This window comes from Falco naumanni, chromosome 9 (genome assembly GCF_017639655.2).
Source record: "Falco naumanni isolate bFalNau1 chromosome 9, bFalNau1.pat, whole genome shotgun sequence".
In the NCBI taxonomy this organism is placed as follows: domain Eukaryota; kingdom Metazoa; phylum Chordata; class Aves; order Falconiformes; family Falconidae; genus Falco; species Falco naumanni.
Window position 1 is genome coordinate 1,706,913 of NC_054062.1, and position 12,853 is coordinate 1,719,765.

The 12,853-nt window shown below is 38.0% G+C and overlaps 1 protein-coding gene across 3 annotated transcripts in view; it reads left to right on the forward strand.

Annotated features, from left to right (window-relative positions):
- CDK5RAP2 (CDK5 regulatory subunit associated protein 2) overlaps positions 1-12,853 on the forward strand; it is an 83,207-nt gene that overhangs the window by 53,268 nt on the left and 17,086 nt on the right. For all 3 annotated transcript variants that reach the window (XM_040607749.1, XM_040607751.1, XM_040607752.1), the window contains 5 exons: positions 1,895-2,495; positions 4,547-4,779; positions 7,505-7,553; positions 8,339-8,523; positions 9,649-9,774. In XM_040607749.1, coding sequence (XP_040463683.1) covers positions 1,895-2,495; positions 4,547-4,779; positions 7,505-7,553; positions 8,339-8,523; positions 9,649-9,774 — 1,194 coding nt within the window. The remainder of the gene's footprint in view (positions 1-1,894; positions 2,496-4,546; positions 4,780-7,504; positions 7,554-8,338; positions 8,524-9,648; positions 9,775-12,853) is intronic.

Sequence of the window (12,853 nt, forward strand, 5' to 3'; positions counted from 1 at the left end):
TGAACTCTTCTCTGAATTAAATGTTTGTTACTTACTGCTTCTGCATCTAGTTCTGAACTATTGGAATGAAGCAACTGAATGATAGAATTTTGCTTATCTGAATTATCTGAAGGCATTCAACTAGGTTGAAACCTAATGGAATCGTTTTAATGAAAATGTAAATAGGCTTAACACTGTATTACGTGTTTCTGTATCATCCATTAGTCTTCTTCAGGAGGGCTTGAATAACCTGGTTAGCATGTTGTGTATAGAGTACAGAGGATATGACCAATTTTATAATCCTTTGTCACATCATTAATTTTATTTGGATAAGTAGCTTCGTTGAAGCCAGCGAGTTGGTTAGCAGGATCGTGCTCCGTGTGTGCCCTTTGTGTGCGCGGACACATATATATGCACAGAGAGCTGGCTAGTTGTCCTTTCATTAAAGGGCAGTGTCTCATTAAAACCATAACCAGTATTCTAATCAGAAATATTTCTTCCCCAACATCTGGTTTTATTTCCTCTTTTTGTTATCTGGAACATTTGCATGAAATCAGGATTGCAGAGTTTAAGAGTTCATCTAGTATCTGGTTTTTTTTTCCATCTCAGTCTGCAACCTTCTTTGACATCTGTGTTACTGCAGCAGCCAACTGGTAGAGGAGGAGCAGAAGCTGATGAACTTAAGTGTTGCCTTCCCTTATTCAGTGTGTCTTCTTGAATTCATACACGAACATTTTCTTGGAAGCATTTCTGTCCTGTGATTCTGTCACCTTTTGAATGACATACATAATGGTGCGCAGCAGGCTGTGTACTGCAGAGAACATCATGTAGCCTTAATTTCAAATATGTTGATATCCCAGCGTTGCAGCTTCATTTTTCTCCAGCTCTTGGGTTATATTTGGTTTTATTCTCTTGTGCTTGGGCTTGAGTTGGGCCTTCATAAACAGCTCCTCCACCCCCTGCTGCCCCCCAAAATTTTGTGCTAATTTAGAGCTTGAACCTGGGCATTCGAATTCTCCATGGAAACCAATTTGAAAGTACTAAGACCTGTGCAAGATCAATCATTAACTCCCAGAAGGGAGGTTCTAATTCATAGCGATCTTTTGCAGAACTAATAGAAGGAGAAAATTTAATTTAGTGGTAACCAGAAAATAACTGTTTTCCCAGGTGCTTACACATACAGCCCTCAACGTACCCAGAACTATAAACATAGAATATACATAGGACTATATAGCTTTTATTGGTCTGATGAATCTGGGGTGATTAGCATTACTTGTGAATTGCAAAGTCAACTAAGGGATGTGATGTGCATGCCAAATGAGTGCCAGTAAAACCTTTAACACTGAACAGTTTTATGGATTTTGTTTAGAACACATGTTAAAAAGAAGCCATTAAAGCCCCTTTTTTCAAATTTTACTATTTTGTTGGTAATCTTTTTAAAATTCCACTGACTTTATGTTCCAGTTGGTTTTGTATAGATTCTTGAAGTGAGGAGAAAAAGAAGGTTTAATTAGAAGTTTTAGGAAGAACAATTTAAAGTCATAGAGTCTACTTTTAAATCTCAGTGCCTTATGTTTGAGGTTATCTTTGGGGCTGGATAGGTCTGGGCTTCGTCGGTGGTGATTCAGGACTCCATATGGCAAAAGTAATTTTCAGTCATTTGGGAAGTGAGTGTATTTTGAGTATTGTTTATTTGAAAGGTGATAAGGGTTTTGAAATATCTGATGTGCAAGTTGTATTAATGGGCAAATCATAGAAAGAGGTCAAAAGTTCAAAACTAATATTGTATAGTTGTAATTATTCTGTGTTTTTATTCTGTTATTATAGAAGTAAATGAATTCATTCTAGTGCTGTTAAGAACAGAATGTCAGATAAAGAAATATTAGTATTCACATGCAAACCTCCTGTTTTTCAGAAATGCAAAATCATCATAACATTAGCAACATGAATATCCAGCGTTCATTAAAAGAGATAGATGGAGAGTTTTTTTCCATGGAACATGAGGACATTGACTCAGCCACTGCATATTCAGGTTCCAAGTGCCTGCGTTCTCTCAAATTGAGTGTAACAAATACAGATGCACTTGATGACTGTGAAGTCATAGATGATATAGAAGAACTGAAACAAAAAATTAAGAATATGCAGTCTGAGCTTGAGAAGTACAAAATGTTAGTATTTCGTTTACAGACCTCTGACCAGCTTTTATCAAGTGGTATTTCCAATCTAGTTTTGAGTGACACAGCCTTGCCTGTGGAAGGACACGTTACACAAGTGCAAGATACAACTATGCAAGAAATCAAGACATTTTCTAGTGCCCATCAGCTGATGGGTTATGAGATCCACACTGAAAATAGGAATTCAGAGTCTTCAAAAGCACCTGATACCTGGACAGCAGAAAACCTTAAGGAACTACTATCAGCAAATGAGGCAGAACTTGAAAAAGAGCAGATTGCAAATATGCATCTTGATGAAGTGTATGATCTTCAGAACAAACTGAGAGAAGCATCACCATCCAAGTGAGTAAAGCTGTTACTGTTTCAGGTTCCTTTTTGTAAACAGCAATACCAATAACACAGGAAAGTAATATGAAGATAATTTTATTCACACATATACAACAGGAGTGTGTTGTTAGAGTAAAGGCTAAATTTCACTAACATTAACATAAAGCAACGGAAACATTTAGTTAAAAGATGCCTTGAAGTACTAAACAATATTTCTCTTACAACGTAACTGCTCCTGTTAAGCCCCTATCACTGTAATGATTCTGTGCCAGGCACCTGCATGTCTCCCTGCGCGTTGGGTCCACAGCTCTCTTTGCTCCAAGACATCCTCTCTTGAGCAAAGTGAGATGTCCTCAGGTTACTCTTTGATTACAGAGGTCAGCCCTCCTCAAAGAATTACAGTTTTACATGACTCAGATTTTTTTCAGGTGACAAGTGTAAGAAAGTGAAACATCGTATTTTGAATGGAAATGTTTCCGTGGGCAATTAGCTGGCAGATTCATACTAGCCCTTCTGTTTGTGTGACCAGACTGTGTAAAACAAAAAGTTTACACTCTAGCTATAATTTATTTTCGGTTGAATGCTGTAATGCCTTCCTTTGAATGATGTAAAAGTATATAGAATATACTTAATATATTTATGTGTATTTTATATATATATATATATAAATTTATGCATGAAATTTTCTAGCATAAGCTGGAAAATCATTTATGGGAGACTGGAAAGTATCAGTCTTGGGTTTTGTATGGTAAGACTAAGGTCAGCATTTTGGCTAGCATATCTACAAATCAGAGACATAGAATGGGGTTCCATAAGACCAAATCTTTTCAGCACCACCCCCCCACCCCCCTTTTTTTTTCCCTCCTGTACTATTGTCATTATCCTGAGGGCCTACAGAATGGCAGAAGTATAACAAAAGTATTCAGCCTTTTGGCTTTCTTCAGAATGCTTGAGTAGAAATGTTTGGAGACACTGAGCAACCACCAACATGGACTATTGTATATCTTTTAGTATTACTATCATAAAATACAATTGTCCTACACAGTACATACAAATTTACATACCCTGAAAATATACCTCATCCATTTTACAAAGGAAGATCTAACTGTAAGTTAAGGGATGAGACAGTATGGATCGCTGTAAAGTTTTTATGGCCACTGTCTAGGACAACTGCATGAGTCACAAGTGACAGACCCAAAAATGAGTTATGCATCTCTTCCTATACAAATGACAATAAAAATTCTATAACAACCCACAACATCATAGATTTTGTTTATGACCCATATTTTGTTTGATTCCCTGCATCTTTTCAGATCCTCTCCCTTTTTCTCTCCACTAATGTATGAGCCTGTAGAAAGAAGTCCATAATGCAGACAGTTGGTGTTATAAAAGAGATGTTGTATCTGCAAGTGCAGAATAAATTAAATTGATCTGAGTTGAAATTTATATCTTGGCTTGTGGAGTACAAGAGTTTGGACACTACAGTGGTTGTCATGGCCATGTCTCTGGTAGTAAACATGCAGAGATGTGCAGAATTTTCAGACTCTGTGAAAGCATCAGCTCAGAAAGTTCAATGTTGTGCTCCTGGTGGGAAATACATACAGTTTCAGAAGAAGGGACAGCTCTATCTGTTCTTCCATAGTGAATGAAACTCCAGCCTGCCCCACTCCTCCCCACAAAAAAAAACAGCAAAATATGAGCCAGTCAAGAAAAATATGTGTATTCTTAAAAATTCTGATGTGTTTACTCTTACTTACTTTAATTTGGCATCTTTGCATACCATTGGGTTATTTCCAAGAGGACAAACAAGTTGTTACCTTAGTTTCTGCCCATCTTATAAATGAAGCAGTTAAGTGAAGGATAATAACCCACAAATTATGTCCATAAATACAAAGCTCAACAGTTAGAGAAAATATATTTCTCATTGTGGCTGTAAAAACACGTTAAAATGAAATTGAGGGACATAAAATTATAGCTTAGGAATATAAGTTTAATTCACTTTTAATTTACATTTAAATGTTATTTATGGTCAGAAAATTACTTTAAAGATAATTTCATTTTCTCAGATATGATTCATTAGTTCATCCACAAGCCCAAGAACTCTCCTTTCAAAGCCAACAAATTAAAGAGATCCGCAGTGGTTGTGTCGCTTACCACCACCATCTGACAAGCCTTATTAAAGCTTTTGAGGAACTGCTTCAAGCCAGTGATGTAGATTATTATGTTGCTGAAGGCTTCCGTGAACAACTGAATCAAACGGTACTATTGTTTGAGAAACTAGAAAGGAAATCCCTGTATGGTAAGTAGCAGTATTTTGTGCTTATTGTCTAAGATATATTAATGTTCTCAAAATTTGAAGGTTTTGTTGTTGGTTGGTGGTTTTTTTCCTTTTTAGTGAAAAGGAAACCTTAGTTCCTCTTAGTTGCTTTTAAATGATTTATAGGGAAGACTGTCTTGGAAGGTAAAATTTTAGTGCCCCAGCAAGACTGGATTTTACTTTTGTAGTTGTCCTCTGTATTGACACCTTCTGTTTTGAGTTGTTTGTCTTAGCACATGCATATTTTAACTGTTCAAAATATAGTGGTCATAGCTTAGTTACAAGTTGGTTTCAGGAAACAGCCCAGCTGACTTTGTTGTGCCTGAGCACCGGGTATCTCCATTGAAGGGTTCTCATGGGCATGGTTCACAGTTGGTTTTTAACACAATATATGTTTATACTAAAATAAAAAGTTACAGGTTCCTGAAGCTTGTCCCTCTAAAGCGCAGTTGCTTGCAGGACGGGTAAATGCAGTGCAGAGATCTGCTCTGTGCTTTTAGAGTAAAAGAAGAAATTATATAATAGTCCATCTAATCAATTTTCTATGGCCAGAGCCTTTAAAGGAGCTGCAAGGAATCCTGCATTGGACTATTGGAAGATAATACCATGGTGATTTGCACATTATTGATATTCCTGTAGAAATAACACGTGTTAAATTGTGTGCAGGTGTAAAATCCTCTGTCACTGGATACACCAAGAAAAAGAGCCATAGACTTTATGGAGAAACCCACACAAGTGGTGCACATAGAAAATTAAAACATGGGGGAGAAAGGTAAAATCTATTTGGTTAGAAGGCAGATAATTCCTTTCAGAATTTTGAGTAGCTCATGAATTTAAGAGGCTGTGGTATTGCAAATCAGTGTGTGTTTGAGGGTTTCTTTAGGGCATAATAGTAGAACAAGAGCCTCCTGAGCAGGGAACTCGAAGTTGGCCAGAGAATTGTTGTCCTGGTGGTAGAGAAAGCCAAGTGCTGAATGGAGTGTATACCCAGGGAAAAACATTGTAACGTGTATGGTAAGCGAAGCCCTTTAATTATCAGTGAGGTAATAACTGCCATATTGTCTGAAAAAATGGGAACTTACAGACCTGAAAATGCTCTTGTCCTTGGTTTATCCCAGTTTCCCTACCTATTGTTTGGCAAGTCATTACGTAGGAAAGGCAAAGCCTTAAACATCTAGAAGTGGGACCGTATCAGGAGATGTATTACTCTGATCTTTTCTAATTATTTTCCTGAGAGACCTGTATCTTGCTGCCACATAGTCTAGCTGGTTAAGAAGAGCTCACTCTCTTTCATAGTAGCTAAAATGCAACCGTGTTTTGTAAAATGAGCATCAAAATCGACAGTTGTCACCTGAAGGCAGTGTATATCAGGCGTATGGCCTTCAGTCCATAGTCTGAAGAAAGTTAGTGGCAAAGCGATGGGAAAGGGATGCTAAGATGAGTGAAATTCAGCAAGAAAGAGCTTTTCCTGTTGTTGCAAGTGTTGCTCTTTCGGACCCAAACAACTATCAATACTTCCACAGATGTCAGCTGCAAAACTGCCGTCTTCAGCAAAACGCTTGAGGTGGCCTCAGATAGGGACCCTGACCCTCACGTCTTCCTGAAATTGGCTCTAAGTGATCACTTTGTTCAGAAACATTCAGGACCCAGCCATACAGTGATCTGTATTCTGCCTTTCATTAAAGATAGTGGCAGCAAGTTGCAGTTTCGATTGCTCATATAAAGGAATTGTATATGAGAAAAAGGTATTACGGCTAGTGTGTCATAGCAGTGTAATGAAAGATTGAGTGTATTCAATGATTTCAGTGGCTACAGAGATTCCTTGCATTACAAATGAGAAGACTGTGTAGTGAATAAACATTAAATGCCTTTAAACCAACAGATGGTATCCTATATACTATGAAAAGTCACTGACAACAGAGACAATTCAATATATCTAACACAATGGTGTTGCACTGAATCACACATTAAAATAAAATGATGTTTGTAGGGTTATAAAGAACATCCAGTGTACTAAGAATTGACTGTAAAGAAGCATAAACAACCGTCTGTCTCTGCATTTCCATCCTGACCTTCAGTTCATTCCCCTGAAATTTCAGCTGTGCAACTCTTGCCTGCCACGTTTGCTTAATTGCACAAGAATTTTAAAATGTGGTGAGCCAAGGTGACACCATGGAACTCTTTATTTCCTTATTCAAATTAGTGCCTGAGTCCAGGTCTCTTGCACTGAATTGTGCTTGTGCTCACACGCTATACCACTGAGAATATTGCAGGCAGTATCTTGTGTATGCCCCTTTATTAAGGATAACTGGTTAGCCTGACTCTGCGTGGACAAAATCCAAGTGCGATGGAATTGTTTTTATATAATTTTTATTGAAGAAGTAATGGCATGTACCTCTAATCCTTTTGCCATATAACACAGTAGTTTACATCTGTATGCTAACAAAAACACCAAAGCTGTAAAATCCGGCATCTGTGGTACCTAGTAATTTTTTTTGCACTCAGAGAAAGCTATTGCTTTGTTCCTGGGCTATAAATAGTTTTACTCATGTACCACATTTGACACTAACACACAGTGTGTTGAGTATCTGTTGACTTCTCTAATTTCTCTTTGATTTACCATTCTTGTATTTAAATAGTTTAAGATGGAGGGGGAAAATGTATAATTCTCAATGTCTGCTTTTAATCGGTTATTTCTGCTTTGCAGGAGAATCGATAGGTACGGAAGTTACCATACTTAATGAATTAGCTCAAAGGTAAGAGTGCGATTGCATGTTTATCAAATGTAGGGTTGTTTGATAAGGATGCTCCATGTTTTGTAGCACAACTTCCACCATTTTGCTTTTTGGGAGGGCTTTGCTTATGTTGCCTGTTTCATTAATACCCATTTTGTTAATAAAATATTCACAGAAAACAAATGAAGGGTTTTTTCCCCGCTTCTCCTCAAACAGCTGAGGTACTGAGAGGCAGTGTGATGCTGCCCGGATCGTGCCTTTCATGAACAAATAAAACATGTGCCATAATACACTGTTGTGTAATGTTCAGATATTATCCTAATTGCAGCTGCTAGGGGGGATAGTCAGCTGCCTTTCTGCTTCCGTGACCTTGGGGGCTGGCTCGGCATCACTGGAGTACAGTGCTGTTGGAGTTCATTCTCAAAACACCCTTATGCTGAAGGTGAAGAGAGCAGGTGTTGTTATGCTGCATGTGTTGGTTTTATGCCAGCCTGGGATTCTTCTGCGCTACAGAAATGCTCAGCTGCCTGTTCGCGGCAGCCTGAGGTCCCCTTAACGCGGAGGTGACTGCCTGGCGCTGGAACACCACACTAGGCTGGGGCCCATTGATCATTCCTGCTGACTTCAGTGAGGTCTGCATTTCAGTCGTGATATATACCTCTGATGTGTAGTCGTTTGTCATGTTCTGTCGCATAAATTCCCTCGCTTTGCCTGTGTCCTGTAAATTTGACACCGTGCTCTCTGTTCATGCTTCCAAAGTGATACAATAATTTTTATATTTCAAAATGTTTTGTTTGGCACAAAAGGGATAATGAGAAGAACACCACAATGTACCAGCAACTGAAGGATGACTCACCTGTACCATCTGCTCTTCATAGCTTGTCTGACTTTGATTTGTCAGAAAAGTCATCTCTTGGATCACCCGAGCACAGGCATGACCTAGAGGGACAGCATGGCACACTGGCGCTTCTGCCAAACAAGTTTCCCCCAGGTAATTTTTTTTCCCAGTGAAGATTCGCTAGATATTGGGAAAATGTGATAAATAAGACACAAGGGAACTAATTAAGAAATAATGAAGAATGTTTGTCTGCTTCAGCTTTCCAGTATCTTGCATAATCATTGCAATTTCAGTAATAAGCCATACAAAGATGACAACGATTTGAGCTACCTCCTGTTTGAAACAAAATTAACTATGATATTTTGTGTCTTTGTTGTTTTAGACTATCATCTTTTACAGTACTCCAGACAGTCTTTAAATAGACAAGTTATAAGGAGAAAACAGACAATTGTCAAGAGATTATTACATTGAAAAAGAGAGATTTTCTAATTTTATAAAAGCCAGTGTTGTGTTTTCTTGAGAATTGTAAGTGCTGCATAATTAATAAGTGGTGTCATGTTTGACCTGGATAGTTTCGCTAAGCACAAGTGATGCTTGCGGTACTTTGTTATAGGCAGTGATGAAAATTTAATAGCTGAGATAGCACGTACTGTTCAGGAGAAAAATATTGCAGAGTAAACCAGGAGTGTATGACATGGATAAACTGACAAATAAGATAGTGACAGTTAGAACAGATAAGTTCCTGAGCAAAGCTGAAACTTACAGCCAATGGAAGAAAAATTGTAGAATGGCAAAGCAAGAAGGAAAAGGTACGGTAATGAAACTTGATAGAACAGATTTATTTATTATGGCGCGCATTGTGTAAGTCAAAGTCAAATTTATATCTGAGGTGCTTTGGTAAGCTTCATATTGTTATAAGGAAAAATGTATACTATTGGTGCGTCGAGCCTGAGTGTGGAGCTGCATTGCAGAACTTTGGATTCATTTCCCAGTATGGGGAATGTTTTGACTAGATAAAATTGTTATCTACTACAGTTTGTAGGAAGAAGAAATGTAAAGAGCATTAAAACTGGACCATTGTTTTAAGGAAAAATGTAGAGTTGGAGTTTTCACTAAATGCACGGTTTGCAGATTATATGGAAGAGAGACTGTTGGGGGATCAGCTATTTAATGTCTGCCATTTTGAGCAGCTTTGTATTATTTTTTAGTATTAACAGGCATTAGATTTGACAGGAGTACATATTCTTTAAATAACAAGTGGTCTCTTGGTTTATTTAGAGTTATTAATGGAGCATCTGCAAGAAATTAGAATTCTGAGACAACATTTAGAATACTCCATAAAAACTAATGAGAGACTGAGGAAGCAGCTTGAGAGACAAGTAACAGACAAGGAACTAGATCAAGGTAAGAATCTATTTCATGAAAAATTAAATCCACCTTTCATGCTTAAAGCCTGAGGGATCAAATGCTGCTGGAAATGTTTTGTATGCTTTTTTGAATAACCCCCACCCCTTTACAGTTGGAAAATGATGTGCCTTTCTCTGAGTAGTGCTGCATCTTGAGCTCCAGCAGCAGCCATGGCTTTTCCATGCTGCCTGTAGAGTGGCATAAATACAGATCCAATGTGCCTCTGCCCTGAGTCCATGGCTTGGAGCGTGTCCAGTACCGATGCACAAATCTTTTATGGGCTGCAGGTACATCACACGGCCTCAAACCTACAGTTGCACATATTGCTAAAAGAACAGGACTATCAGGTAGTTTTACAACATTTGATGATGCCATTGTTGAATTTCATACAGAGAACTGAAACACCCTTCTAGTTCTATTATCAGCAAACAGCCTGCTTTTTTTTTTTTTTTTCCTTTTTTTTTTTGTTGTTTTTTTCTTCCCCCTTCTGCCTTTGGGATATCATTATTGTTGTAATGGTCTTGGATTTTAGGATGTCATCTTCTTTGAATTCTTTGCCAAGTCCAGCCAGGGGCAGCTGCAGGAGACAAAGCCCATTTTATCAACTTCATTTCACTGGGCCTAGGCCCAGTATGAATATAGGAGGTGCTTTGCTCTAAATTACATTGCTGCTATTGATCCAAAGTAGGGATTTTGTGGAATTAGCTTTCCTGTGCCTACTCTGTGTATACCTAGGGTGGTCAGTACAGCACCACGGCTAACTGGATTGTTAGAGACGCCCTCTCTGGAATTTTGTGACTGCTTTAAAGCCAGCTTCTGTTTGCACACAGGGACAAAACAGCTGTAAGGCAGAGCCTAGGCCATGGTGTTCAGCTTGTCATTTCAGTCGATTGGTGTGACAAATGTGTTCTGGACAAAATGACATTGTAAGTTTTTAATGAGAAATACCTGACAGAAACTGATGGAAATTTTAACATAGAGGTGGTTTTCATTCCAAACTCTAATATAAAGCAGTGGATGAAAAATACTAAAAATAGGTATGCAAATTCAGAGTCACTGCGCTCTGCCTCTAATGTTCAGCATCTTTGAAAGCCAAGCTCTGTGGTAGGTTTAAGACTTTTCAGAAGAAGGTAGCCAGGCTTTCACTGAGGGTGCTTTTGTAGCACCTGTTCAAGCACACCATACCAGGCATACTTTCCTACACTTTGTTCTTGCTCTCCTTCCCACATTTCCCCCCATAGGACAGTTGATTAATATACAATATTACTCAGACTGGAAGCAGGCAATAAATACATACATGCTTTCCTTTTACTCAGTTTCACTAATATTGACATTGGATTCATTATGTTTTACATCATCCCCATGATCCATTTCTGTTGTTTAAATGGAGACTACCTGCAAATGGCAGCTTGCTTTCAGGAATAATTTACAGTGATGGAAAGGTGTATAAAAAGCATCCATTTCATTCATGAAGTATTTACGCTGCTGGAAAGGCATGCTGTTCTTGTGAAATAACCACACTGAAACACTTCCAACTCTTTTACAGCTTCATAAAGATTCTGGCAAGGGCATCCATTAATGCAGTGAAAGTATATTTTCTTTATAAACTGTCTTATGCCTTCCATCTGTCTTCTTGTTGTCTTAGCACATCTAGCAATGCATGGAGGAGAAATTTGGAAAAGAAAGGAAAAAAGCAGCTACCTGTTAGAACAGCTTCTTTTTGTTACTGTGTTCTCTCAGTGCTTCCTGTTTCCCCGTCGTGTTAATCAGATATGCATATTCTCTCTTCTAGTAACGATACTACTTTTTTTCCTGATAGATGGGCTTTTTTTGACTTGCAGTATAAAAAGAAGTTCTCAAGTGAAGCTGAAGCGGATTTTAGCTTTGGGACGTAATAATTTGAAACAACTTTTTTACTTTCAACTTATTATCCTTAGTTTGTTTTCCTTTAAAAAACAAAACCAAGTAGTAACATACTTAATTGTTGATGAGAGCCTGTTAAATCCATCTGATATTGTGTTGGTTGTTCAACCGAAGTTAATGCATAGAATTATTCTTGTCTGATAAATATTTTATGGAAGTAGATACACGCTTATGCCCACTGTTTTTGCCATGCTATTTTTAATATTCAGATTCTCTGAGTATTTAAATGCCTTTGGGCTTCTAGTATTCTATAAATGACTCAAGTGCTGGTAATGACTACGTCGTTACTAGAGAGCTGAGGTTTGCAGTGCAAGTAGAACTAAAATAATTTCTTCAATCATTTCAAATGTTAGGCTTCAAAATAAAATCACGGGTTTAATTTTGAGTTTCCTAGGTTTCAAATGTTATTAACAGCAGTTAACATTAAAAGTGGGTTTGGTTGGCTTTTTTTAACCCATAAGTAACTAGCTACTCAGACTTATCTTCAGCATTGGTATGCCTTTATTTTGCTTTACCTGGGAATGAATATTTCCCTCCTCTTGGGTGTGATTTTCAATAGTGCCTGTCTTTCAGCCAGCGTTTCCTTTGAAACCTTCAAGGTACACTTCCTTAGCACTCCCTCTTTCAGCACAAAACATAATGGAAACTCAAGTGTATCGCAATTGTAGGCCCTGATGCTCCACTTTACTCTAGTTAGATGGACCTTTGCATGTGTGGAGAGCGTAATTGATGTCAGCAGGGCTCTGCACAGAAGTAGTAGTCTCAGTAGTGGGTCAAATTGCAGGATTGTGGCCTTATTACCACTGGCTCTCCATTATCCCTTATTATGTAAGATAACTAATAGTTATATTCTAAAGCCTTTCAGTAGAACTGTGATAGCATAACTTTCAAATAGGATGAAGCTGGGTGATGGGCAATAAATTAAATTAGAATCAAGATGAGACCATCAAGCCTTGCCACTTCAAGTTGAATAGCTTTGTTAAAATCTGAAAGGAAAAAGGCTTTTGAGTTCACATAGCTGCCTCAACTCTTTAACATATAGATAGTAAAATGCCATTAGTGCCAGGCTTCTAGAGCCTTTGAGTCTTTCAGTAACGACAAGAGGTGCATATCATGGCACACTACATCCCAGTTAGGTAGTGGGTAAAAGCTT